The sequence below is a fragment of a genome, unplaced genomic scaffold (genome assembly GCF_019419815.1).
Source record: "Pyrus x bretschneideri cultivar Hongxiangsu unplaced genomic scaffold, Pyrus_bretschneideri_v1 Contig28, whole genome shotgun sequence".
Taxonomy (NCBI): Eukaryota; Viridiplantae; Streptophyta; class Magnoliopsida; order Rosales; family Rosaceae; genus Pyrus; species Pyrus x bretschneideri.
Window position 1 is genome coordinate 2,560,622 of NW_025999590.1, and position 26,314 is coordinate 2,586,935.

General features: G+C 37.7%; 7 protein-coding genes, 1 long non-coding RNA gene and 1 pseudogene across 10 annotated transcripts; 6 read left to right on the forward strand and 3 right to left on the reverse strand.

Annotated features, from left to right (window-relative positions):
* The first annotated feature begins 2 nt into the window (after window positions 1-2).
* LOC125479205 lies at window positions 3-1,239 on the forward strand. The gene is made up of 2 exons (XM_048588299.1): window positions 3-668; window positions 759-1,239. The coding sequence occupies exons 1-2, from the start codon at window positions 174-176 to the stop codon at window positions 822-824; spliced, it is 561 nt and encodes a 186-aa protein (XP_048444256.1). The 5' UTR covers window positions 3-173; the 3' UTR covers window positions 825-1,239.
* Window positions 1,240-3,366: 2,127 nt separating this feature from the next.
* On the reverse strand, window positions 3,367-4,470 carry LOC125479206. Its single transcript, XR_007259883.1, has 2 exons — window positions 3,866-4,470; window positions 3,367-3,676 (listed from the first exon to the last, which is right to left on the reverse strand). It is a non-coding gene; the product is annotated as an uncharacterized LOC125479206 (long non-coding RNA).
* Window positions 4,471-7,976: 3,506 nt separating this feature from the next.
* LOC125479107 (putative disease resistance protein RGA3) lies at window positions 7,977-9,786 on the forward strand. Its single transcript, XM_048588145.1, has 2 exons — window positions 7,977-9,715; window positions 9,781-9,786. Exons 1-2 carry the CDS (start codon window positions 8,279-8,281, stop codon window positions 9,784-9,786), a joined length of 1,443 nt encoding a protein of 480 aa, XP_048444102.1. The 5' UTR covers window positions 7,977-8,278.
* Window positions 9,746-12,197, forward strand: LOC103949768 (putative disease resistance protein RGA4). The gene is made up of 3 exons (XM_009360890.3): window positions 9,746-11,169; window positions 11,265-11,330; window positions 11,739-12,197. The coding sequence occupies exon 1, from the start codon at window positions 9,809-9,811 to the stop codon at window positions 11,165-11,167; it is 1,359 nt and encodes a 452-aa protein (XP_009359165.2). The 5' UTR covers window positions 9,746-9,808; the 3' UTR covers window positions 11,168-11,169; window positions 11,265-11,330; window positions 11,739-12,197.
* Window positions 12,198-12,497: 300 nt separating this feature from the next.
* LOC103949654 lies at window positions 12,498-13,991 on the reverse strand (annotated as a pseudogene).
* A 4,193-nt stretch (window positions 13,992-18,184) lies between these two features.
* Window positions 18,185-18,762, forward strand: LOC103949655 (copper transporter 5.1). The gene has a single exon (XM_009360767.3). It carries the CDS (start codon window positions 18,209-18,211, stop codon window positions 18,650-18,652), a length of 444 nt encoding a protein of 147 aa, XP_009359042.2. The 5' UTR covers window positions 18,185-18,208; the 3' UTR covers window positions 18,653-18,762.
* A 484-nt stretch (window positions 18,763-19,246) lies between these two features.
* On the reverse strand, window positions 19,247-20,756 carry LOC103949656 (crooked neck-like protein 1). Its single transcript, XM_009360768.3, has one exon. It carries the CDS (start codon window positions 20,754-20,756, stop codon window positions 19,389-19,391), a length of 1,368 nt encoding a protein of 455 aa, XP_009359043.2. The 3' UTR covers window positions 19,247-19,388.
* Window positions 20,757-21,198: 442 nt separating this feature from the next.
* On the forward strand, window positions 21,199-24,167 carry LOC103949657 (PITH domain-containing protein 1). 3 transcript variants are annotated; one of them, XM_048588297.1, is made up of 10 exons: window positions 21,274-21,335; window positions 21,888-21,968; window positions 22,272-22,321; window positions 22,407-22,533; window positions 22,797-22,874; window positions 23,079-23,136; window positions 23,222-23,271; window positions 23,444-23,552; window positions 23,630-23,691; window positions 23,902-24,167. In XM_048588297.1, exons 3-10 carry the CDS (start codon window positions 22,288-22,290, stop codon window positions 23,939-23,941), a joined length of 558 nt encoding a protein of 185 aa, XP_048444254.1. In that variant the 5' UTR covers window positions 21,274-21,335; window positions 21,888-21,968; window positions 22,272-22,287; the 3' UTR covers window positions 23,942-24,167. The 3 variants fall into 3 exon arrangements, with proteins under 3 accessions (XP_009359044.2, XP_048444254.1, XP_048444255.1); XM_048588298.1 differs by having other exon boundaries at window positions 21,320-21,335; window positions 22,234-22,321; XM_009360769.3 differs by lacking the exon at window positions 22,407-22,533 and having other exon boundaries at window positions 21,199-21,335.
* Window positions 24,168-24,937: 770 nt separating this feature from the next.
* On the forward strand, window positions 24,938-25,949 carry LOC103949650 (uncharacterized protein C6G9.01c). The gene is made up of 2 exons (XM_009360764.3): window positions 24,938-25,174; window positions 25,327-25,949. The coding sequence occupies exon 2, from the start codon at window positions 25,351-25,353 to the stop codon at window positions 25,810-25,812; it is 462 nt and encodes a 153-aa protein (XP_009359039.2). The 5' UTR covers window positions 24,938-25,174; window positions 25,327-25,350; the 3' UTR covers window positions 25,813-25,949.
* Window positions 25,950-26,314: the final 365 nt, after the last annotated feature.

A 26,314-nucleotide genomic window follows, 5' to 3' on the forward strand; every position in this document is an offset into this window, starting at 1 on the left:
AGGAGGCACAGTTGTGGGACTTGAATCAATTATTTCATCTTGGAATTAATTCTGAGTATGTCTTTTACAAGCGGACAAAAAGCACAATAGAAATACTAAATGCTTTCCGACCGCACAAAAATCTGGAATCCTTAAACATTTCTTATCATTTAGGCACCACCTGCCCCAATTGGATGATGTCTTTGCACAACTTAAGAATCATTAGTCTATATAACTGGAGTGAGTGCAAGTTTTTGCCTCCTATTGGGAAATTGCCCTACCTTGAAAAGCTGACTCTATGGAATATGGAGAATTTGGAAAAGATTGGCGGTGAATTTTTGGGATTAGTTGACGAAGGTGAAACATCATTGAAATCATCATCATCCTCATTTTTTCCAAAGTTGAAACAACTCAATATTAGTCACATGGACGCATTGAAAGAGTGGGAAGTAGGCGTGGAAGGGTGGAACAAAAAGGGTTCTGAAATTTCAATCATGTCATGTCTTTCCTTTTTAGAAATTAGTAATTGCGATTACATACAAACATTGCCAGACTTCCTCTGCAGACACCCCTGCAGGATCTTATCACTGAGGGTTGTCCCATGCTTTCAGAGCGCTGTAAACATGGTAGTGGAGAAGAGTGGCACAAAATTTCTCACATCCCAAACATCAAAATCTTTTATCCTTAAGGTAATTGAGCTTTGTCTATCTTATTTACACATTTATGTATGCTATCATCACCATATTTGTTTAATTTGCTTTTTTTTTTTCTTAATTCAGATAATCTTCAAAGGACATAAACAATGTCGATCAAGTGGTGACTCTCCAGCTAGGCATACCTATTAATCTTCTTTGAAAAGGTATTTTCTTTCCTTTTCATATATATATATATATATTTATCAAATGAGAATTGGTATTGACACCAAAATTTTCATTTGCACTCCAAACTTTCTATATTTAGAAAGAAAAATACACTTGTGAAGGAGTGTATAATGATATTTTTGGAATGTCAATAATAGTTCCCTATCAAATTAGAAATGATTATTTAACTTTAACCACTCAATTCTAATTTCTCAGCAAGACGACTGAGTGAATAGTTGTGATATTTTTATCGTGCATTTCATGTAACTGATTTATGACACGCGATTAGGTAATTATGCAGCCGTATGTACAAATTTGATATCAAATTCCCACGACGCAGAGATTTGTTAATCTTAGCTGCTCAAGTTTTCGCATAACATATGAGAGACTGAGCATATGTGAGCCAAATTAAGGAGCGTCGATTAAAATTCTAACGAAGTTGACAAAAATGACCAGATCTACACATTTTAATGACTTGAGGAACCAATGATAATGAATTTTTAGTTGATGGATTATTGTTCTAATTTGATTAAAGTTGAAGGGTTATTATTACAATTTACTCATTTAGTAAGGAACAAAAAAAAGATGAAATTCGCTACAGGGTTAAAAATGTAATTTACTCTTAAAAACGCGACGGCTCGGCTCAGCTCTTATTTCTGGCTATTTCTTCTTCCTTCGTCTTTCGTAATTTTCTTGTGCGAAATTCAGTAACAGAGGGAAAGAGAGATGGCTTGCCTGCACGACCACAGCTGCGAGGATCATGATTGTTCGTCCGGTTGGACTCTTTACGAGCATATCGACCTCCCCAAGGTCCAAATTCTCTGCCTTTCTCCTTTAATTGCTCTTAATTTTACTATTCTTGCGTTTTTTATTTTTCTCGTGAGCTATCACACTGCTGCTCTATATATGTAATTTTTTGGATGGTATTTTGGGTTCGTCTGAAAGTACCCAGATGGAAATTTTTAGTTGAAAGATCAGCGAGTCGGATTAACCCGTTGAGCTAAAATTCTATATCTTGCTAAGCGTTTTGGGTAAGCATTGTGTTTGATGTGTATGGATTTCTTGATTTTAGTGGAACGTTATGAAATGGGTTTGTTGGGTTTTTTTGGGTGTGGTTGGCAATGCGAGGAGTATTTGGTGATTTCTGATGTGGGTTTGTTGATACTTTGGAATACTTTCACACTTAATTGTTCTGTAAATGGCGTGTTTCATTGGAGCTTGTCTTTATAACGTGAGCTACTGACTGCATGAAATGAAATGGACGGGGACCGGTAGATGCAGTGTTTCAGTAGTTTCACCCATTTTCCATCCTTCCGTTCGATGTCAATGGTAACATGTGCCTGATTCTCCATAATCTGGTCTGTATGAGTTTGAGCAAGGGACTTAACCTCAGTAGCATCTTCAGGTTCTTCCAAAACATGGCACATAATATGTGCATCATTTTATGATTATCCTTTTTTCTTGCACTCATAGCTTCTTTCGTGTTTCTTGAATGGCTTGTCGTTCCTGTGAAATCCGTAGGAGATACAAGTCATGATGTTGAGGATTTATTACTTTTCATTGCTTGTTTCTGCAGAGATTTTATTAGAACCTAGTATTCGCTGATGTTCTAAAATCGTCCGACGCTCTCTCGAAAACCCTTCTGGCGCGCTGAATGCATTGTTCCTTTTGCTCAACAACATCTTCTGAGCGCATTCCGTCTCCTGCCACCATAGCCGATGCCTTGAATGCTGCGCAACCGATCCAGACTTTAACGTGTTGGGTCCGTTCTAAGAGTCGCCCGTACAGATTTCTGGCTCTCTCTCACTCTCTCTCTGCTAGTTCAAGTCATTGTATGAATTCCACAGCAATTCGGGCTTGTCGAGTTGTTTTCGGCCCGACGGCAAGTTCGAGTTGTTTTCGGCCGATGGCAAGTTCATAAACTAGATTTCACTGGGGAAAAAGGGTGTTGGTGTGCTACAAGGATACGCCAAGGGCTAAATCTCACATTCGTAGCGACGAGTCCTACAAGGATACTCTCACGCGATATGACACGGTGGTCAACAAAAGTTTTTACCTCGAAGGGCATTTTCATAAATTCACACTTTAAAATTATAGATAAAAACGTAAAATTAAGGATGGGTCGTTACAATTTACCTCCTTAATAAAATTTTATCTCCGAAATTTGAAATAACTTGCATCCTCGAAAATAGGGAGAAAACATACATATATATATATATATATATATATATAAGGAAGAAATTAAGTTGGAGTGGTTGTATAAAAAAGAATGTCATTCCGTCGCGATAGGATTGCAATGATTCCTCTTAGTTGGTGCCAAGCTCATACTTTTTTTCTTTCTTTCTTAATATGGTTGTATAGTATAATACTCGTACAAAATATAAAGTTGAAAATACAAATTATTATGTAGTAACATAAAGTCAAAAATATATATACATATAATAAGACGACGATAAAAATAGATATATAAAAACGTACAATTCCAATATTTGTACTGAGTTTAAAATCGAAAGTAGAAATAACTACCTTACCAGAGAAACCAAATTTGCTGTATTATTTGTCTGAATCACAACATACCTTACCAGAGAAACAGAGCACACAATCACGGCCATGCTTAATGCGATGGAATGAATATGAATTTATGGACGAAGCTGCAAATTTGACAAACTGTTGAACCAAATATCATCCTTTAAACATTAAACATATATGTATTCACCCCCTCGAATCGCATTCGAAGCCCCTTTTCTATCTTCTTCGGCCTCCTTCCAGCTCTCGTATGCATGATCATCCGTCTGCGACTCATGCCGGCGTATCGGACAAAAATTGCGCTCATCCTGCTACACTCAAAACAACCCAAAAACCCCAGTCAGTCAGTCCGTCGAAAACGAATTGAACGCAACCAATGAGATACATTAACAATATAACAAATGTTCAAATATTTGAATACAATGCAAGGAGGGTGAAAAGTGTGCTTGCAGGGTAACTCCTGCATTTTTTTTTTTCATTCACAAACAAGTTTTCCTTACAAATGCAGCGATAAGCGTCCACGCCGAGCTTTTTCAACACCTCCTCCGTGATCGTGATCACGGCAAGATTCGCCGCCACCAGTTTGCATGCCGGCAGAACCCTCGGAGCCGCCTCACGTCATCCAAAACTCCCTGTTTGGACCCAAAATTAAGCAGTTGGGCCTAACCAAGGCCCAACATCTCACTTAATTCATGTTTTGCTGTTGGGTATTTATTTTTACCATAAATGAACAGTGAACAGCCCAAAGGTTTGAAGGTGCTTCTGACGTGGCAAGAATGGGCGGCGAAGATGCTCTCTTCCACACTGAAAGAGGCTTACTCAGCGAATTTTGCAGAGCCATGGCAAAATCTGTAATTTCGAGAGGACTAAAGCTCAAGTATCCAATTGGGAGCTCATGGCAAAATCTGTAATTTTGCAGAGCTTACTCATGGCTTGACCAAGAAACCTTTAAATTAACAACACTTTCTCAATCACTTTCAAGGGAGGTTGTGTGGGATCTTGCATCCAACACCCCTAGCGGCAAAACACTGTCAAGAGATGCCAGCGATCCAATAATATCCTCAAAATTTAGCCAGGCACAGTCGAGAATTATGTTTGTCTTGAATGCATATTTCCATTGAATTGTGTACGTATATACGTATCAGATTCCTTGTACAATGGGAAAACCAAAATTCTAGGGATACAATGTAAATACAAAAAAGTGTTGTTATTTCTATCTCAGTGTCTTATATTCTCACCCATGTTTTAATGTATTTATTAATTACAAGTTTGCCCGTTTATAAAATGATCGATAATGATCTTAAAAGATATATAATGACGAACTTAATATGAAACAGTTATGTATTTTTCTTATGTTAGATGAAGCAGATGAAGTTTTATAACGATTATGTCCTTGATCTTAGTTTTGTATATAATTGTTTGTATTCTATTTTCTAAGAGGATAGGTTTATAACTTTAGATATATATTAGAGGTTATTTTAGGAATAATAGTGGGTAGAGAAATAACATTTCAATTTTTTGAACTCTTTATGGTGGGTGGAATTATAGTGTGAGTGACAAAAATAGGACATCATGGTGGGTCTAGCAACTCTCATACATAATCACTCATGTATAAGTTTCCTATCTAATCACCCTGACTTTCTAACAACCCCCTCAAGTTGGAGAGTGGATGTCAATAACTCCCAACTTGCGTAACATCATCGAGAACATTTTCTTGCCCAATGGTTTCATAAAAACATCGTCTAATTTGAGAAGAATTCACATGTCATGGAATTTTTGTACCATCAACTATCTTGTCCATGATGAAATGAGAATACATCTCAATGTGCTAAGTTTTCTTATAAAAAACTAGATTCACCTCTATATATAAAGCTGCCTAATTATCACAATATAAAAGAGATGCTCCAGAATGCGGCAGTTGTTAACCTTCCAAAATAAAATGTAGCCGAGTACACAAGAAGTACCGGCCATAGCTCTATACTCGACTTGACCTTTAAAATTTACAAAAAAAAAAAAAAAAAAAAAAACGTAAAACCAGATCTAGTGTTCTTTCTATCGGAAATGATGCATATGATTAATGAACAAATGTTTACAAGCGGTGCCGACATGAACTTTAAAAACAGAGATTTGGATGGGGATCTTAGAGATCCTCATATTTTATCTGTTTATTATATATTATGGAATCAAAAATTATTTTAAATTTTTTAAGTTGAAATTAAATAAAAATAATAATTAACGAAAACTGACCGTATAATTTACAATGATAATTATAATGTGAAAATTCCTTATACCTCTACAAAGAAGGGAATCCTCTTCCCAAAAACAGAGCTAGTGTTTGAATGCAAATTACCAAGTAATAGTTGAACGCTTGTCGTTTATAAATGGTATGGTAATGAAAGCTAGATGATTTTTTTCCTTTTCCTTTTCACATGATCACTTTATTTATGCGGTGTGAGTTGGAGTTGGCCTCCACAGAATATGACAGCACACCGACCACTAACTTTACTTTAATTGACTTGATTGACTTGGAATAATATGACAGCACATCAACCACTAACTTTACTTTACTTTAATATGACAGCACACCAACTTTTCTCCTTTTCACACCGAATTATTTTATTTTTGTGATGTGAGTTGCAGTTGGCCTTCACGAAATACGACAGCGCACCACCATTTATCAGAAACGATGCATATGATTAATAAACAAATGGTTACAAGCGGTACCGACATAAGCTTCAAAAAACAGGGATTTGGATTTTATTTTGATCTAAATTAAAATGTGAGTAGAAAAATAGTACGTCATTGTGGATCTAGCAATTATCATACAGAATCAATAATATGTAAGTTTCTTATCTAATCATCAATGACTTTCTAACACGTCTTAAGTTGGAGAGCAAATGTCAAGAACTCCCAACTTGCGTAACATCATTAAGAATATTTTCTTGCCTAATGGTTTCGTAAAAACATCAGCTAATCTGAGAAGAATTCTCATATCATGGAGTTTTTGTGCCATTAATTATCTTGTTCGTGATGAAATGATAATACATCTCAATGTGCCGAGTTCTCTTATGAAAAATTGAATTTACCCGTATATGTAAGGTTGACTGATTATCACAATATAAAATAGAACACACACTATCTAGTAGTTGAACAACAAGTCATTAGACAACCACAATCAGCCCAATCAGAATCACAATAAGCAACTAGATTTAATTTGTTGTTTGATGGAAAGAACAAACCTTGGCAGGAGTAGATTTAAGATATCAAGCAACTCGAAGAGCGGCATCCATTTGGGGCTGCTGCGTTTCATGCATAAACCGACTAAGTACACGTACGGAATATGTGATGTCCATACATTTGATGGTAAGATAGATTAGTTGTCCAACCAAACGTCAGTATTTGGCAGGATCCTTGAGTAGCTCCTCTTTATAAAAAAAGTTTAATTTCTTCCATCGGAAACTCCACAGGCCTTGCAACCAAGAAACCCTGGTCTTTAAGTATATCAATTGCATATTTTCTTTGTATCAAGGAGAACGATAAGTAGTAAGTGGAGTGAATAATGCGCGATAGTTGTTATTTAAGCAAGGTAGTTTACGTGATCACGATATGACCAAAATAGATCGAACAATCAGAATAAGAGTTTAGAACGTGTTGAAAAAGATTGTGTTGAAACGATTTCTCATAGTCTAATGTATAGTTCCACGTTTTCTACTTTAACAATGAATATAGAGAGATTCTTGGTTGTCCCCGAGTATATTCCAGTTATTCAATCCCTCACGCATCAAGTGTATCAGTTCAAATGCAATTCATAAAACATAGTTTGGTAAATGCTCCAGATGAAAATTTACATAACAATGGATTTACCATGATTAAGGTAAAAAGTAAAAACAGAACTATATTTTACAAATTACCAAATAATAATTGAATACTTGTCTTTTATAAAAGGTAGGGTCAACCAAGACATGATATTTTTCTCTTTTTATACACAATTACTTCATTTCTGTGATGTGAGTTGGTGTTGGCCTCCACAAAATATGACAGTGCATTACCATTTAAATTTTAATTTTAAAATAGTGTATAAATTTATATGATGTTATAATTTTTGTTTTTTTATTTAAAAGATTTTCATACTACTGAATACACACGAGAAAAGTTGCACAATCCAACCAACGATTAAAGACCATTTACAATACCAAGCAAGCTCCAGCTGAAAATTTACACATAAAAAAATAAAAGGTAAAAACAGAGCTGTTGTTTTTTCTATCGGAAACGATGCATATGATTAATAAACAAATGGTTGCAAGCGGTGCCGACGTAAACTTCAAAAACAGGGATTTGAATCTCTATTCAGATTTAAATTGTAAAAATCTTAAAGATTTTCATATTTTAGTTATTTATTATATATCGTACAGGTTAAAAATTATTTTAATTTTTAACTTAAAATTAAACAAAAATAATAAATAATGAAAACTGATCAAACAATATACGATGAACATAAATCCTCTTTTGATGCCCAAATTACAGAGCACGTGTTTGAATACAAATTACCAAGTAATAATTGAACGCTTGTCGTTTATAAATAGTAGGGTAACGAAGGCTTGATGATTTTTTTTTCCTTTTTTTTTTCACATGATTACTTTTTTTTTTTTTTGGGTAAACTTTCACATGATTACTTTTTTACTTTTTTTTTTTTGTTGTAAACTTTCACATGATTACTTTATTTATGCGGAGTGAGATGGAGCTGGCCTCCACAGAGTAATGACAGCACACCAACCACTCACTGCACTTTATTAATTGACTTGATTGACTTGGAATAGTCGTATGAGCTGGACAGAAGAGGGGCAACAAACCATTCTGCATTTCTTCTTCATTCTTTTTCCACTTAGTGTCAACAGATTGCGGACGCCGAAAAAATGGCTGACGGAATCATTTCCATGGTACTGGATCGGCTGGTTTCAACAGTTTACGAGTACGTTGACGGAGAGGTGAAACTTGTTTTGAACGCCAAGGAAGATGTTGAAGAATTTGCTGGCAATCTCAGAGCTATTCAAGCCGTTCTGGAAGATGCAGAGCAAAGGCAAGTCAAGGACGCCAGCGTGAGGAACTGGTTGGATCAGCTCAAAGACATATCCTTGCAGATGGTGGACGTGCTGGACGAGTGGAACACTGACATGCTGAGACAACAGGTTGAGAAGCAAGAACGAGAAGGTGAAAATGCTCCTGTTCCCGAGAAGAAGAAGAAGAAGGTAACTTTCTCTGTCTCCCCTAGCTGCTTTTGTTTTGGCAAAGCCAAAGAGGTGATTTTTCGCCATGAGATTGCGAGTAAGATAAAAGATTTGAACGATAAGTTAAGTGTGATTGATGAGGAAAGAAGAAGGTATGGGTTTCAACTCACAGCAAGAGGCATTCAAGAATTACCTGAACGGCAGAAGACTTCGTCTTTTGTCGTCTTGTCAGAGGTATTTGGTCGAGAAAAGGAGAAAGACAATCTGATAACAAAGTTGTTGAGTAATGGTAGAGAAGATCGGAGAGAAGATCGGAGTCGGCTTCTTACCATCCCTGTTATAGGGATGGGAGGAATGGGAAAAACAACTCTAGCCCAACTTGTTTATAATGATAAAAATGTAGAAGCCTATTTTGAGAAGAAAGTGTGGGTTTGTGTCTCAGATCCTTTTGATGAGTTTAAGATTGCCAAAGCTATAAGCGGTGACGATGCTTCAAGCTCGGATGAGTTGGATCATGTCTTGCAACGCATGTCAACATCCATCAAGGACAAAAGGTTTCTCCTTGTCCTAGATGATGTGTGGATCCACGATCGTAAAAAGTGGGAAAACTTAAGGGCATCATTAATTCAAAGTGTTGCTCATGGTAGTAGAATATTGGTGACCACAAGAGAACACGATGTTGTTGATGTGATGAGAGCAAGGGACAAGATCGATATGGAAAAGTTGAGTGAAAAATATTGTTTATCAATCTTCAATCACATGGCGTTTCATGATACAAAAGTAGAAGAGTCCAAGGCGTTTGAAGATATTAGTAAGAATATTGTGAAGAAATGCAAGGGCTTACCTCTCGCTGCAAAAGCTTTAGGTAGTCTCATGCGTAATAAGAAAACACGGAGGGAATGGTTAGATGTCTTGAATAGTAAGATATGGGATCAAGAAGAGGTGGAGGAAGAAGTTTTTCAATCACTTTTTCTAAGTTATTATGATTTGGCCCCAGCAGTCAAAAGTTGCCTTTTGTATTGTGCTTCTTTTCCTAAAGATCATGAGTTTAAGAGGGATGAGTTGATTAATCTTTGGATGGCACAAGATTATCTTAATTCAAAGGCGAATAAAGATGAGGGAGAAGTTGGTCAACGAATTTTTGATAACTTAGTAGCACGGTCTTTTTTTCAAGATTTGGAGAAAGACAGTGTTAGTGGTAAAATTACAGGTTGCAAAATGCATGATATTGTTCATGACTTTGTGCAATCTCTCACCAAGGATGAATGTTTGATCACTGATGCGGATTTTGACAGTGTAGTAAAGGGTTTGGGTGAAAAGGTTCGTCATTTGACCTTAACCTTTTGGTTGCAAAGTGGTGAGTCACTGCCACTTCTACCTTCTAATGCATATGACAATTTCAAAAATCTACGTTCGCTCTCATGGTTTGGTTCATTCTCTGGTAAGATAGACTCAAATTTTATTCTACAACTGAAATGTCTTAGGACATTAAATTTGAGTCACTGTGGCTTAAGTGAAGTCCCAAAGGAAATTGGTGAATTGATACATTTGAGGCATGTTGATTTGTCAGAGAATTATGGTTTGAAGATATTGCCGGACAGTATCTGTGAGTTGTACAATTTGTATATCTTGAATCTCCATGATTGCTGGTCACTTGAAAAACTACCTGATAACATGGGAAAGTTGATTAGCTTAAAGCACCTGTATGTTGGGGTCTGTGATAAGCTGGAGTACTTGCCAAAAGGAATTCTCAGATTAAAAAAATTGAAAAGAATTGATGAGTGTGTTGTGGTTTGTGGTGAGGATGAAGACAGAGCAGCATTACAAGTGGGAGATCTGAGAGTCTTGAACCTTGAGGGCAGTCTCACCATAAATTTGAAGGGGAATGTGAACGACGAGAGGGAGCTTGAGAAGGCACAGTTGTGGCACATGAAGAAACTCTTTCATCTCAGAATTACTTTTGAGGATGTCTTTTACAAGCAGACAAAGAGCACAATAGAAATACTAAATGCCTTACGACCGCACGAGAATCTGGAATCCTTAGATATTTCTTATCATTCAGGCACCACCTGCCCCAATTGGATGATGTCTTTGCACAACTTAAGAATCATCTATCTATATGGATGGAGTGAATGCAAGTTTTTGCCTCCTCTTGGGAAATTGCCCTACCTTGAAAAGCTGACTCTGGTGCGTATGAAGAAGGTGGAAAAGATTGGTGGTGAATTTTTGGGAATAGTTGACTCAGATGAAACGTCATTGACATCATCATCATCCACCTCATTTTTTCCAGAGTTGAAACAACTTGAAATTAGTAACATGTCAGGGTTGGAGGAGTGGGAAGTAGGCGTGGAAGGGTGGAACAAAGAGGATTCTGAAATTTCAATCATGCCATGCCTTTCCTCTTTACAAATTAATTTCTGTAGAGGCATAAAAACAGTGCCAGACTTCCTCTGCAAAACACCCCTGCAGGATCTTGTCATCAGGGGGTGTCCCATGCTTTCAGAGCGCTGTAAACAAGACAGTGGAGAGGAGTGGCCCAAGATTTCTCACATCCCAAACATCAAAATCTCAAAATAGAGGTAATTGAGCTCTATCTATCTTATTTACACATGTATGTATGCTATCATCATATTTGTTTAATTTGTTTAATTTTCTTATTTTTCTTCTTCAAAAGATACGAGTAATGTGGATCAACTGGTGATTTGCGAGCTAGGCATACATATTAATCTTCTTTTAAAAGGTAATTGTCTTCCTTTATATATTTCAAGGATTATTTAACTTCAGCTACTCATTTCTAATTTCTTTGCGGAACGACTGAGTGAAAGTAGTGATATCAATAAACCATCTAGGAAACATATCATGCGATCATCTTACTGATTTATGAAGCACTTTTTAGTAACTGTTCATACGCACGTACCAAATTCGATATCAAATTTCCACTTCGCATAATTTTCTTATCTTAGTTGCTCAAGTTTTCGCAAAAAATAGTGAGCCAAATTAAAGAGCGTTAGTTGAGGTCACCTTCAGGTTTCTCATGAGGTTTGTTGTTTGGCTTTAATATACATTATTTGGTTGTTTCTTAGGAAAAATTAATTTAGGACAATATCATAGAGATGTTGCTGAATAGGTAATTTACCTATTGTTTCAGGGATTCGGAAGAACCTAAAAGCGTGATGTCGACCATCAACATACCATTACTGAATCTTCCCCACAAATTTTGATCATCTTCACCTAAGCCATGAGAACTTGCAGGCACTGGAAAGTGATTCCTCAAAGCATTCCTCTGCTGACTCCTCATTGCTCGGACCTGCGCTTAATGATCCTTCATGGCCATATTTCAACAGGTCAAACACAATCATGTGAACAGGGAAGCTAACTGCATTTCACATGGATGTAGTTTGGTTTGAGGAGCTTTCATGATTGTAGATCTCCTTGTAAAGGATAGTCATACTATGTAATTGTGGTGTGTAGAGTTCTTTTCTCCTTCGGTTGGGTTGAAATCACTGACAAAGTTTTTACTGAGGTCCCCTTTCAGTGGTGCATCCCATCCTCTCTTGTACGTATTCTCTCATAACGCTAATGAATATCGTACTTCTTTCCAACAAAAGAAAAATGTTCCGAAATAAATGAATTAACCACTATTAAGACGAAGTTCGGGGTATAGTATAGTTGGGCGACCTGGAATAAAAGCCATGAACCTGGAATAAATGGTTAGCTCTCTACCACCTCGGCCTTGTCTTATGAAAAAGGCCAGTACTTGAGTTCCAAGCAAAGAAACTCAACAAATAGCTCACAACAACAGATGCATTTATAACAGTTTTAGTTGTCCGAACGCACTTTTAGCAATTCTGAAAGCACTTCAAAACAGGCTCACATCAAAACACACTCAGAGACATGCTTAATGTGATGGACTGAATAAGAATTTATTAATGAAGCTGCAAATTTGACAATTGTTGAAGCAAATGTCATCATCTAAACATTAAACATACATGTATTCACCACCTCGAATCGCATTCGCAACTCCTTTTCTGTCTTCTTCGGCCTCATTCTCCCTCTCCTTCCAGTTCTCGTACACATGATCATCCGTCTGCAGCTCATGCCAGCATATCGGACAAGAATTGTGCTCATCCTGCCACAATCAAAACAACCCAAAAACCCCACTCAATCAGCCACTTCAAATTCGAATTGAACACAACCAATGAGATACATTAGCAATACAGCAAATGTTGAAAAATTCGAATTACCAGCCATGGCTTTAGGCAAAGAGGATGAAAAGTGTGCTTGCAGAGCGACTCCTGCATTTTGTCATTGACAACCAAGTTTTCCTTACAAATGCAGCAATCTGCGTCCTCTCCGAGCTCCTTAAACACTTCCTCCGGGATCATGATCACCGGAAGATTGGCCACCACCTGTTTGCTCGCAGGCGGGACCGTCGGAACCGCCATCGCGTCATCCAAAATCCCCTGAGGCAAAACGCTGTCGAGGTTGTCAATGAGCGACTGAAGCAGATTCACTGCGCCTTCCGAGTTCTCTTCGATTCTGGGACCCAACTCAGAAGACGACCCAGCCGCCATGGCCGCCGTCAATAGATTCGACTGCACCAGCCACTGCGGCTGCGGCGGCTCCCGATCCACCGTCAAATGCCACTCAAACAAATATCCTAAAAAACCAAAAATTCAATTCCAATAAAAGAAAATATTTAAAGTTTTTGCAACTTTCCACGAAAATTCAAACAAATTTCCCAAATAATTACCCAAAAAAAAAAAAATTCAAAATCAACAAACAAAGAACAAGGGGTTTCTATAATTTTCTGAAAAGGGAGATATTTCATACCTTGATTCGGAGAAGACGACGGCTGCGGGGGATCGTTTTCCTGATGAACGACCTGTCTTGCCTCATCGATGCAAGCGAGCAAGTGGGCCTTCTCGGAAGCGTCTGAAACGATGGAATGGGCGAGCTGAAAGAAGGCGAGTCCGGCGGCCCAGAAACACAGGGAGGTTTACCGTGTCTTCAACACGGTGGCAACCCGTCAAACGACGCCGTAGTACAGTTTCCGCAGCGACGGAGAAGCGGAGGAGTAGTGGCCCCGGAGCAGCGAAGTAAGAGCGGCGACGGCGTCCTCGAACTTCTGCTTCTTGGAAACGTCCTTGTGGAGCTCCTCCAATCACTGCTCCAATTTCTTTTCGTCTTTGAATTTGACTTCCATTTTCAGATTCGGGTTAAATCGGTTTGTATCATATCGGATTTTTTATTTTTCTGCGTTTTTCGGTTTCGGATTATTCTTATATTTCTGTGAGTTTGGCTTGGCGGGAGGTCACCGTTGGGAGACGGAGGTGGCAATCGGATCGTCTGCGCGCCGTCTCACATTCCAATTGTCTGTCCACGTCACTGCGTTCTCATGCCTTCTCGTTACTTCATAAACGACACCTTTATCAACGTCGTTTGATTTACATTTGTTCACTTGCATGAGTTGCCTGGTGGGTGAGTGGTAGGGTTGGGTTTATCTAATTCAATGTTTGACACTCAAAAATTTAACATGAAGCAAAAGATTACCAAAAAGTTAGGACATGCAGGAAGTTGTTTGTGCTTCAGTTTTCTTTTATTATTTTTGCTTTTAGATTTTTTTCTTTTTTTTTCATGTTATTTTATTTGAGTTCGTTTGGTTTTCAATCATGTTAACATAAGATTCTTGTAGACCCATTAGAATATGTAGTTATTGTTCCCATGGGTTATAGAGAGCCTACTAAAAGATGAGAAGATCAAGTCATTGGGCTAGTAAGCTAGTCCAAGGAATCTATGTGACAGAACACCACCACGAGAACGAAAGACGATCGCTCATAGCCATGGATTGTCTACCAACAAGGAGAGACGAGCGCAAAACTTAAATTATTGTTTATCAATCTTCAATCATATGGTGTTTGATGATATAAAAGTATATGAGTCTAAGCCATTTGAAGATATCAGTCAAGATATTGTGAAGAAATTGTGAAGAGATGCAAAGGTTTACCTCTCGCTGCAAAGGCTTTAGGTGATTTCATGTATAATAAGAAGACAAGGAGGAAATGGTTAGATGTCTTGAATAGTAAAATATGGATCGAAAAGAGGTGGAGCAAGAAGTTTTTCAACCACTTTTTTTATGTATGCTATCATCGTATTTGTTTAATTTGCTTATTTTTCTTTTTTCAAAATTCAGATAATCTTCAAAGGACATGAACAATGACAATCAACTGGTGACTCGCAAGCTAGGCATATCTATTAATCTTCTTTGAAAGGGTATTTTCTTTCCTTTATGTGTGTGTATATATATATATATATATATATGTTGTGGTATCTTTATCAAATGGGGTGTGCGATCCACACATCACTTTTTACTTCTCACACACCTCTTGTTGATTTTTGTCATTTGATCTTCTTCAATTCATCTAATCCGACGATTGAAAATTAAAATGATGTGTGAGAAGTAAAAAGGAGTGTGTGAATATCACACTCCTTATCAAATTAGTAATGTTATATAAATATAAATATTAGATAATTAGGTGTACTTGATTAAGTGTGTATTCTACAATTGCTTTTTATGTGTCTTTGTTCAAAATACAATGATTTATTAGAAAATAAAGTCCAAGTGTTTTTCCAACCATCGAGCAACTTGTTATACAAAAACAAAAAAAGAAAAAAGAAAAAAACCCATAAAGCAATTGTATATTGTGACTCAAATTCCTAGACAATCCAGAAATTCATGGATTGTTGAATATGAGAGAATTCAATATGCTTGAAACATGAGGCGTGATACTCCAATTATATAATAACATGTGATGTTTTGTTTCATATACTAAGTACATTGAAAAATTTGTTGTAGAATAGCGAGCAAAGTTGCAATTCACTCTTGATGCCCATCCGCTGAAAGTCATCATTCAAATTTTGTTTGTTTGTACTATCTAATTTTTATTTACTATTCACCTAAATAATTGCATTTGCTTCATCTAAAGAGAGCAAGAAGAAGATAAGGTTGGTTCCTCTCTAGAATTTAGTGCTCCGAGTCTAAGGACAGGAAATCCGTGCTTTTGGTTTGTGTGAAAGAGAGAAATAAGAGTCGTTGATTTGTGAGGTGGGCTAGCGAAATGAGTTAATAGGGACCATCAGATTCAATTTTGAGTAGTCCAAATTGCCCGATCCTTGAGCTCTGGACAATTAGATACAAAGTGGATCTCTACCCTAGGTTAGTAATTCCTGCATATCAAAATCTAAGACTTAATAGGAAGTGAGAGGTTTTAAGTTCGAATCTCGTGGATGGCGAATTCGATACCAAATTAGGCTGCCCGTTGTGTGGCTTAGTCGAACTCCCCCTCTCTTTAGTGTAAAAATATTTATGTACTAAAAAAAAAATTGTAAGACTTAATAGGCCTAGTCTCCTTTGATGTAGAAGTTTTGATTTAATATATTGGATTGGAACAAGTGAGACTACATTCATAATACCACAATCCAACTTGAAAAGATTTGATCTTATTAAAAAGGCACTTGAAGAGATCAAAATAGCAAAACTTGCCATTTACAAGAGGACTTGCATAAAGCTGATTTCCTATCTTGCGACCTCCTGATCTAATAATTCAATGTTATGTAAAAAAATTACAAACAACATCAAAACATCATAATAGTGATAAATCCGATCCAGACAAGTTGCTCTCGCTTTTGGAGAGAAAGGGAAGAAACTACGTTGGGCCTTCGTTTACTTTCTTTACCATCTTCGATCCTTGTACTGCATTTTGGGTTTTTTTCCTTAGGACAAAATTGCCATCAAGCCCAAATACTTAGCAGGGCCCCATATTTTCTAAATTCCAAATCAGCCCCTCTAAACACTGTTAATCATACAGAATCAAAAGACGTCTAGAAACCGATGGAGAACAAAACCGTAAATAATAACAACTCCAAGGGTACATCCCAACGCACATCTCGTACCAAACAATTAACAATGTGTGAATATCACACTTCTTATCAAATTAATAATGTTATATAAATATAAATATCAGATAATTAGGTGTACTTGATTAAGTGTGTATTCTACAATTGCTTTTTATGTGTCTTTGTTCAAAATACAATGATTTATTAGAAAATAAAGTCCAAGTGTTTTTCCAACCATCAAGCAACTTTTTATACAAAAAAAAAAAAAAGAAAAAGAAAAAAGAAAAAAAAAAAGAAAAAACCCATAAAGCAATTGTATATTGTGACTCAAATTCCTAGACAATCCAGAAATTCATGGATTGTTGAATATGAGAGAATTCAACATGCTTGAAACATGAGGCATGATACTCCAATTATATAATAATATGTGATGTTTTGTTTCGTATACTAAGTACATTGAAATATTTGTTGTAGAATAGCGAGCAAAGTTGCAATTCACTCTTGATGCCCATCCGCTGAAAGTCATCATTCAAATTTTGTTTGTTTGTACTATCTAATTTTTATTTACTATTCACCTAAATAATTGCATTTGCTTCATCTAAAGAGAGCAAGAAGAAGATAAGGTTGGTTCCTCTCTAGAATTTAGTGCTCCGAGTCTAAGGACAGGAAATCCGTGCTTTTGGTTTGTGTGAAAGAGAGAAATAAGAGTCGTTGATTTGTGAGGTGGGCTAGCGAAATGAGTTAATAGGGACCATCAGATTCAATTTTGAGTAGTCCAAATTGCCCGATCCTTGAGCTCTGGACAATTAGATACAAAGTAGATCTCTACCCTAGGTTAGTAATTCCTGCATATCAAAATCTAAGACTTAATAGGAAGTGAGAGGTTTTAAGTTCGAATCTCGTAGATGGCGAATTCGATACCAAATTAGGCTGCCCGTTGTGTGGCTTAGTCGAACTCCCCCTCTCTTTAGTGTAAAAATATCTATGTACTAAAAAAAAAATTGTAAGACTTAATAGGCCTAGTCTCCTTTGATGTAGAAGTTTTGATTTAATATATTGGATTGGAACAAGTGAGACTACATTCATAATACCACAATCCAACTTGAAAAGATTTGATCTTATTAAAAAGGCACTTGAAGAGATCAAAATAGCAAAACTTGCCATTTACAAGACGACTTGCATAAAGCTGATTTCCTATCTTGCGACCTCCTGATCTAATAATTCAATGTTATATAAAAAAATTACAAACAACATTAAAACGTCATAATAGTGATAAATCCGATTCAGACAAGTTGCTCTCGCTTTTGGAGAGAAAGGGAAGAAACGACGTTGGGCCTTCGTTTACTTTCTTTACCATCTTCGATCCTTGTACTGCATTTTGGGTTTTTTTTTCCTTAGGACAAAATTGCCATCAAGCCCAAATACTTAGCGGGGCCCCATATTTTCTAAATTCCAAATCAGCCCCTCTAAACACTGTTAATCATACAGAATCAAAAGACGTCTACAAACCGATGGAGACAAAACCGTAAATAATAACAACTCCAAGGGTACATCCCAACGCACATCTCGCACCAAACAATTAACAATGTAGTAGTACTACACACCAAACGGACCAAACTTTTCATTTTTCTAAATTTGTTACCCGTCTCTCGCGAGTGTTGTTCTCCAAAACTCCCCCAAAAATCCGCTGCTTCTACTTTCTCTCTCTAGAAATCGAAGAAGATGATGCACATGACCTTCTACTGGAGCCGGCAGGTAACGCTCCTCTTCGACTCGTGGAAAACCGACACGTGGACGAGCTACTCCCTCACGCTGCTCGCCTGCCTTCTCGTCCCTGCCTTCTACCAGTACCTCGAGGACCTGCGCGTGCGCATCAAGCGCGCGGCCTCCTCATCTTCCCTGAAATCCTCGTCCGACGCGCCGATCCGGGCCCCGCTGCTCAGTGCCAAGCTCGGCGGCGCCGGAGGTAGGTTCTCGGCGGGGAGGCTGGCGGAGAGCGTGCTTTTCGGAGTCAACGCGGCGATCGGGTACATGATTATGCTGGCGATCATGTCGTTTAACGGCGGAGTGTTCGTGGCCATCGTTTTGGGTCTGGCGATTGGTTACCTGGCGTTTCGGAGTGGGGACGATGACGTGGTGGTGGATAATCCGTGTGCGTGTGCTTAGAGATTTTTGGGTGAATTTAGTACATTTTTAGATACTATTCGACAGGCTGCAATTCGCATTTGCCGATGTGCTATGAATTTAGTAAATTTCTATAAAAAAATCTTGTATTATTGTTGTTGATTGTAATTTATACGTTGCTTGATGCATTAGGAAGATATGAATCCAAAAGCAAAAACACGTTAGCTTTCCAAAATGAGTTAATCACTTTTTAAAGAAATGTTTTTTTCGTTTTAAAAATATTTTAAATGTTTTCTACAAGAAATATCGCCGTCGATATGTTTTTTCTAATTTTACCAAAGATTGATTTCAAAATATTTACACGAAAAATATATTTTAAAACACTTCCAGGTCTTTTTGATTTAAAAGTACCTTTTAAAAATTTTCAAGTATTGAAAACGTTTTTTTTTTAAATATTTTTATTAAAAGAGTAATGTTATTTATAGTATATTTTTATATTATATTATTATTATTTAATTAATACTTTTTTTTTATTATTCGTTTATTAAATAATAAATTAAATTTAAAAATTTGATTAATTCAAATATTATGACTGTTCAAATCAGATACTTACAAAAATATGATATAAAAATATGGTATGAAACTATGAATAACAATACTCTTAACAAAAACTTTAAAAAACACTCAAGTATTTTTTTATAAATGCTTTAATAAAAAAAAAGTCTAAAATTAAAATCACTTCCAAACGATTCTCATGATACCCGAAACATACAATGTACTATGTTTCTTTATCGTCCCCATCCTCCGCAGAAGAATCTTTTCCAATTGCAGTACCAAGTATCTTACGTGCAGACTCGAGTTTCAGTTGTCGGATCTCAAACTCGGCCGCGAGAATCCACATTTTTGCAAATGTAAACTTCTTATGAGGAATCAGTTCAAGGCACATTCTATAGACAGCGCGTGCACGGTCCTCATCGCGAGCATCAATCTCCTCATACAATGCATAGTTGATCCATAGATAAATGTAGCACTGCCAATACCGCTTTTCTTGAGCCGGTGGTAAATTGGCGATCGCTCGATCATAAACTCGTCTAATCTTCTCCTTGTTCCCTGCATTTTCTTCTAGCCTTATATAACCAAACCAGGCATCGTAATCCAAAGGATCCTTCCTAACCTCCTGCTCGTACTTGAACCTTGCCTTGTTCACAACTGCATCCTCGATCCCTTGTCTGTCCCCATAACGCTCCTCAAATTCCTCGAACATCCTATACAAAGCAGCAGCCATTCCTTTTGGTATACGATCGCGCCCTAACTTATAAATACTCCTTGCACGCTCGATTTCTTTGCACCCTTGTTCAAATTCAGCAAAAGCCAGAAACAACTGTTCGGCCCCCTCATCATTGTCTAGCATATCCACTGCCGTCTGATACACATCCCTTACCCTTGCAAGGTCACCATTCTTCATCTCAAACTTGGCATACCGAATCCAAGCGTCAGCTTTTGGATGACATTGTACGAACTGCTCAAAAATTGCTCTCGCGTGATCTACTTCATTATACCGAAGCTCAAACTCGATGAATCCGATCCAGCCTTGCTGGTCCGGCATCCAATCCATCCACCTCCGAAATATTTCCCGAGCCCGAGCCACATTCCCTATCATCTCCTCCATGTGAATATATTTGTACCAGAGCTGATCCACCCTCGGCAAGAGTTGCACAGCACGCTCCCACACATTCCTCGCATGGTTGATCATCTTATTCTTCATCTCCATCGCGGCATACTCGACCCAGACGGTGTGGTTTCGATAATCTACCTCAAGCAGCCGCTCCCAAACAGAGCGTGCACGGTCCAATTCCTTCTGGGACTCCTCCCACCGAGCATACTTGATCCAGACGCGGGCATTCTGCTTTTGGCGCCGGACTTGGTCCTCGAATCCCTTGCGCATTCGGAGGCGAAAATCAGCAAGCTCGGTAGCGTCATTTATTTGCTGTTGGGGAGGACGGATTTCCCCCTCCTGACCCTCACGCGCCTCTCGGAGGAGTTGCTCTGCGGTGATTTGGACAGGGGCTGGGGCTTTGTTCTTAACCCTTTTCGCCCGCGGCAGCTTGTCATCGGTGTCCTTGTAGCCATTGTTGTCCTTCGCCATTATTCTCTAGAAACTAAAAGGGTGGAAAAATTTACCTTAAGTTTGGGAGAAGAAATTCTCAGGCGAAAGGAAAGAATGAGAGGTGTGATTTCTGATTAGGGTTACGAAAATCACAATTTATAGGAGACTGAAAATCCCAAATCAAATAGGAAATCGAGAATCCCAAATCAAATAGGAAACTGAGTCCGCGATATAATTGGACTCGGAATTGCACCGACTCACTGACTGACGAGTTACTCCTCCCCAAAGCGACTCGCTCGTCTCGACGCCCCTGCGTCGAGGACCTGCGCCGGCGCCTCAAGGTCTGGAGTCTGCTCCTTGGAACGAAGCTATAACTTCTACGGGAAGATGAAATTCGCCACAGGGTTAAAAATGTAATTTAGTCTTAAAAACGCGACGGCTCGGCTCGGCTTCTATATCTGGTTGCTTCTATTTCTTCTTCCTTCGTCTTTCGTTTATTTCTTGTGAGAAGTTCAGTGATCGAGGAAAACGGAGATGGCTTGCTTGCACGACCACAGCTGCGAAGATCATGATTGTTCGTCCGGTTGGACTCTCTATGAGCATATCGACCTGCCCAAAGTCCAAATTCTCTGCCTTTCTCCTTTGCTCGCTCTTAATTTTACTATTCCTGCGTTTTTTTTTATAACTGTATGAGCTATCAAACTGCTGCTCTATATGTGTGATTTTTGGGTGTGTTTGCAATCTGCTTACTATTTTATATTTTTTGGGTTCATCTGAAAGTACCCAGATGGAAATTTTTAGTTGAAAGATCAGTGACTCGGATTAACCCGTTGAGCTGAAATTCTTTCTCTTACTAGCGTTTTGAGCAAGCATTGCGTTTGTTGTGTATAGATTTCATGCTTGTAGTGGAAAATTATGAAATGGGGGTTTGTTGGGCTTTCCGATTTCTGTATGGGTGGCTTTGTGACGAGTATTTGGTGATTTCTGATGAGGGTTTGTTGATACTTTGGAATACTCTCACACTTAATTGTTCTGTAAATGGCGTGTTTCGTTGGTGCTTGTGTTTGCTGGTTGACATGATGCCACTTTCAGCGGAATTCTGTTTGGATTATAATCATCAGTATGCACCATGGTCCCTCCTTGAAAGGATTTCAAATTGTGTTGTTGTAGGTTACTGCTTTGAATGAGGCGGTTCCTGGAAGCGTGAAGTCGGTTGTCAAAGCTTGGGAGCAAAGACTGAATTCTAGTGGGGTAAGGGATATGATTGTTTGTTTTATCTTCTTTTTCTGAAGGTGTTTTGAACACTTTCCTGTGAGCGAAACAATGGAGCGATTCGTGAACATTATTTGTAGATGTCATTGTTAATGTATTAATCCCAACTTCATAAGTTTTTATAAATGAAATCTGAGATTGATATGTCATGACAATATTGTAGCACAAGTTTAGGAAGTTACTGATTGAGATTCAGTTCAGGTTTACCATATATTTTGGTGGTAATTTATGTTTGAATTTATAGGCGTAAGAAGGCTCATTGGATCCTACTTTCTGCTACAGGGACACTTGGAGAGCAATGAGGGTGATCCTGAGTTACTTGTTTACATTCCGTGAGTGTCCCATTTTTTGTTGTTTTATATGTTGTCTTTTAAACATGAGTTATTGACTGCATGAACATGAAATGGATGGGGACAGGTAGATCCAGTGGTTCAGTAGTTTTACCCATCTTTCCGTTCAATTTCAATGGTAGCATGTGCCTGATTCTCCATAATCTGGTCTGTATGAGTTTGAGTAAGGGACTTAACCTCAGTAGCATCTTCAGGTTCTTCCAAAACGTGAAACTTAATATGTGCATCATTTTATAATTATCCTCTTGTCGTGCACTCATAGCTCCCTTTCGTGTTTCTTGAATGTTTTGTCATTTCTGTGAAATCCGTAGGAGATACAAGTCATGATCTTGAGGATGTATTTCTATTTTAACTTGTCATTGCTTGTTTCTGCAGAGATTTTATTAGAACCTAGTATTCGCTGATGTTGTTACATACATCTAACTGAGTTATATTTTCCTCATTTATATTTTTATAGATTTACATCAGATGTAAAGATCAAGAGCATATCAGTTGTTGGTGGTGTTGACGGAACAAGTCCTTCCAAGATGAGGGTGTAAGTTTGACCGTTTATATCTTCTACCTAAGGCAAGGCCTTCTTATATTGGTGTAGTTAGAATGATGAGGATTTAAGTGATAATTCGTTTTACTCAAATAAACTCCTTTATTTGAAACAGCCTTTGATGGATGTCCAATATTCACTTCATCTCGTTTCATATATTTGGAAAAACTAAAATTAGAACTGCATTGCTTGAATTAGGTTCATCAACAAAGAAGGCATTGACTTTTCAGATGCTCAAGGAATGCAAGCTGTTCAGGTATTGCATTCGTACTAGCTTGTTGGAAAGCTAATTGATAAGTTCAACTTTTCAGCTTTGAAACATGTGTTCTTGTTGTTTTAAGGAGTGGGATCTGGTTGAAAATTTCCAAGGAACGTTGGAGTACCAGACAAGGTATTTATTTATAGCCTCCTGTACTACAAAGATCATGTTTTGTAATGTTTGAGAACATGATACCTGTAAAAATTGAGGGGAAATCTTATTCCTTTTCAAACTGACAGCACCGAAGCTAATCCGTTTAAACCATCTACTATCCTTCTGATACTACTTATGTGCACTTAATCAGATATTCCAAATTTCAAAACGTGGCCAGCATCACATTGCATTTTCCCGATAGTTTTGGTGGTGATACAACTAAGATAGAGTACATTGGCTTTAAAGGCGAAGCTACAAAGGTAATTTCATTCCATACGAGCAGATTTTGTTGTGCTACTTCGGCAAATAATACATTTTTCTTGTCTACGATGAACAGTTGAAGAGGGATGTTGTCGCAACAATTGTTTACGAACTCAGGCCAAATCCTTCCGATCACAAGTAAGTCTTTGTTATCCTTGTGGAATCGTAAAATGTTGATGACTCCTTTAATTAGACATAGCAGGCGTCATTAAATCTCGCTTCATGAACATTGCATTTTCTTTGGCATGGCGCTTTATCAGTACAACTCCAACCCTAGAATTTCATGTCCTGTCAAGTGAACTGATGCATGTATATGTTTCATTTTTTGTCGATTGTTCTTGTCTGTAGGACAAAGGCTGAAGGTGGGGGTCTCTCACATATTGAATGAACAAGTCAAACGCTAGCTGCGATCTGCGGTGTTTCTTAAGGATTAAATACTCTCTGTAGTTTGTATGTTGATACCTTAAAAACAAGGAAGTACTGAATTGTTGTCACAATTCTTTTATTTGTGGCATCTTTATGGTTGGGAAATGTTACTCGAAAGAAACCAGATGGAGGTTCTGTTAAGGCTTATGCTATCATATGCTTCAGTTTTAAGTCACACTTTGTTTGGAGTTAAGTGTGCACATTTTTTACTTGTGACTCTTTCCTTTTAATTTTCTTAAATCTTTCGAGCTAAGCTACACAATGCTCTATCATAATAATTTGATTTCGAACTTGTCATTGCGAAATTGAACATGAGAAATCTCGGCTGCAACTTATCAGTAAAGATGATTATCATTGACAAATTAACCCATAATTAGTTTTAAAACACAATCTTGGGAGTTACAGCTTAATTTAATAACAAATAGTTCAATAAAAACCCAAAATTGCACTAATAGTAGTTACTCTATCGTCTTCGTAGTTTTTTTGTTACCTTTCATCTTTGTAGTTTTGCTTTGTTTTCGCTTTAGTTCAATCCGTTAAATTAGTTTTCCATCTATTTTGTGCACACCTTATTTGAAATCATTTTTCTTCAATAATCTGAGACGACTTAATAGTAAGTAATCGAACAATAAAAAATATTTAAAATTTCAGGCTACTCGATAAGCCAAACCACCGCAGACAAACCATTTGAAAAACAAGTTGGAATTTCTTCGTTTAATTGTTCAGGGACATAAATGCAACTAAACAACTACAAGGACGAAAATGAAAATTATAGTAAACTAGAGGGGTTATTAGTGAAATTTACATAGTCCTAGTTTTATACTTTGGTCCCGCTCTCTCTGACAAAGCTCGTTTCTAGTCCTAGGGTTTAGTCTCAGGGCTTCCCTGCAAACGCATCGAGCTAGGGTTTTCTGCGACTCACTCTCTCTCACCGTTTCTTCGCAACCTAAAGGTTAGCTCTTCTCAGCTCCAATTTTTTTCTCGGTGCATCTACCTTTACTATTATATATCTGCTTCCGTCGCTTCGATTGCTTTCGTTCCCAAAATCCTCGATTGCTTTGAACGAGTTGTCGAATTCTCAAAAATTGATGCTTTGTTAAAGATATTGAGCTCTTTGATAATCGAAACCCTAAACATCTCAGTATTTTCTGTTTGGCTGCTGGGAAAGTTGAGGAACAGATTTCCCAGAAAGGAGGTTTCAACTTCATTCGTTTTTCTGTTTTGATTGCTTTCTGGGTTTTCCAATTGTTGAGTCATCTGATTTTTGAAACTTTACATCTCATGTTTTCTTTTTAGATTTCTGTTTTTTGTTTCAATTCTCAGCAATATGATATGGATGTGATGCAGGTTTGGGAATTGGGATCTGAAAAGATGGGAAAAAAGAGTAAATCAAAAGCTCCCAGAGAGGTGAAAGATGATACACTTGTAGAAGAGGAAAAGCTGCCATGTTCGGTGAAAAAGCCTACTTCTGAGGTTGATGAAACATCTGCAAAAAAGAGGAAGAAACCCGAAACTGAGAAGGGCGAGAAGTCTCCATCTTCCGCGAAGAAGCCTGCTTCTGAGATTGATGATATATTTGCAGCGAAAAAGAAGAAAACCGGGACTGGAAAGGCTACAAAACCAAAAGAAAACTCGACTGAAAAACCGCACAAGCTCAAGACGAAGAAGAAGGATAAAGGGATTAGAGATGGCGGATTTGGGGACCTGTCTTCTCAGCCGAAAAAGAGAACACAGGATGGTCTTGCTGTTTATACAGAAGATGAGTTGGGAATTAACAATGCAGATGCTGGAAACACCCCGCTTTGTCCGTTTGATTGTTCTTGTTGCTTTTGAGATGCCTGCAAAATCCTAGAGATTTTCTAGTCTTAGAGATTTGCTTTTTCAATTCGAGGATGGCTGAGTGTAGTTTTCGGCATTTGTTTTAATGTATACCAAAACCTGGTTAAATGAATCGCGATCGTGTTCTGTTAGCCTCATCTTATAAATTTGTATCCTTCTATAACGAGTTCTTCAGTTTTAGTGCCAATGAAATGAAAGAGGATGTTTTGCTGCAGCTGCACTTCCCTTTTGTCTGCAGCAGACTCAAGTCTCTGATGTTTTTTTTTGCTTGAATTTCACTCACAGAGATTTTCTAGAATAACGGTGTAGCAGGATACCGAGTGTCGAGTCGATTGGCACCATACAGCTGGACTAACCGGCCACTCATATCCCGCAACTATTCTGCATTGGAGATTTCGTGGATTCTATTTCTATCTAGTGACTCGGCTGACTTGAAATGTTTGCAATTGATTCGGCATTAAAATGCGAAAATTTTAAAATGTTTGGTATATACTAT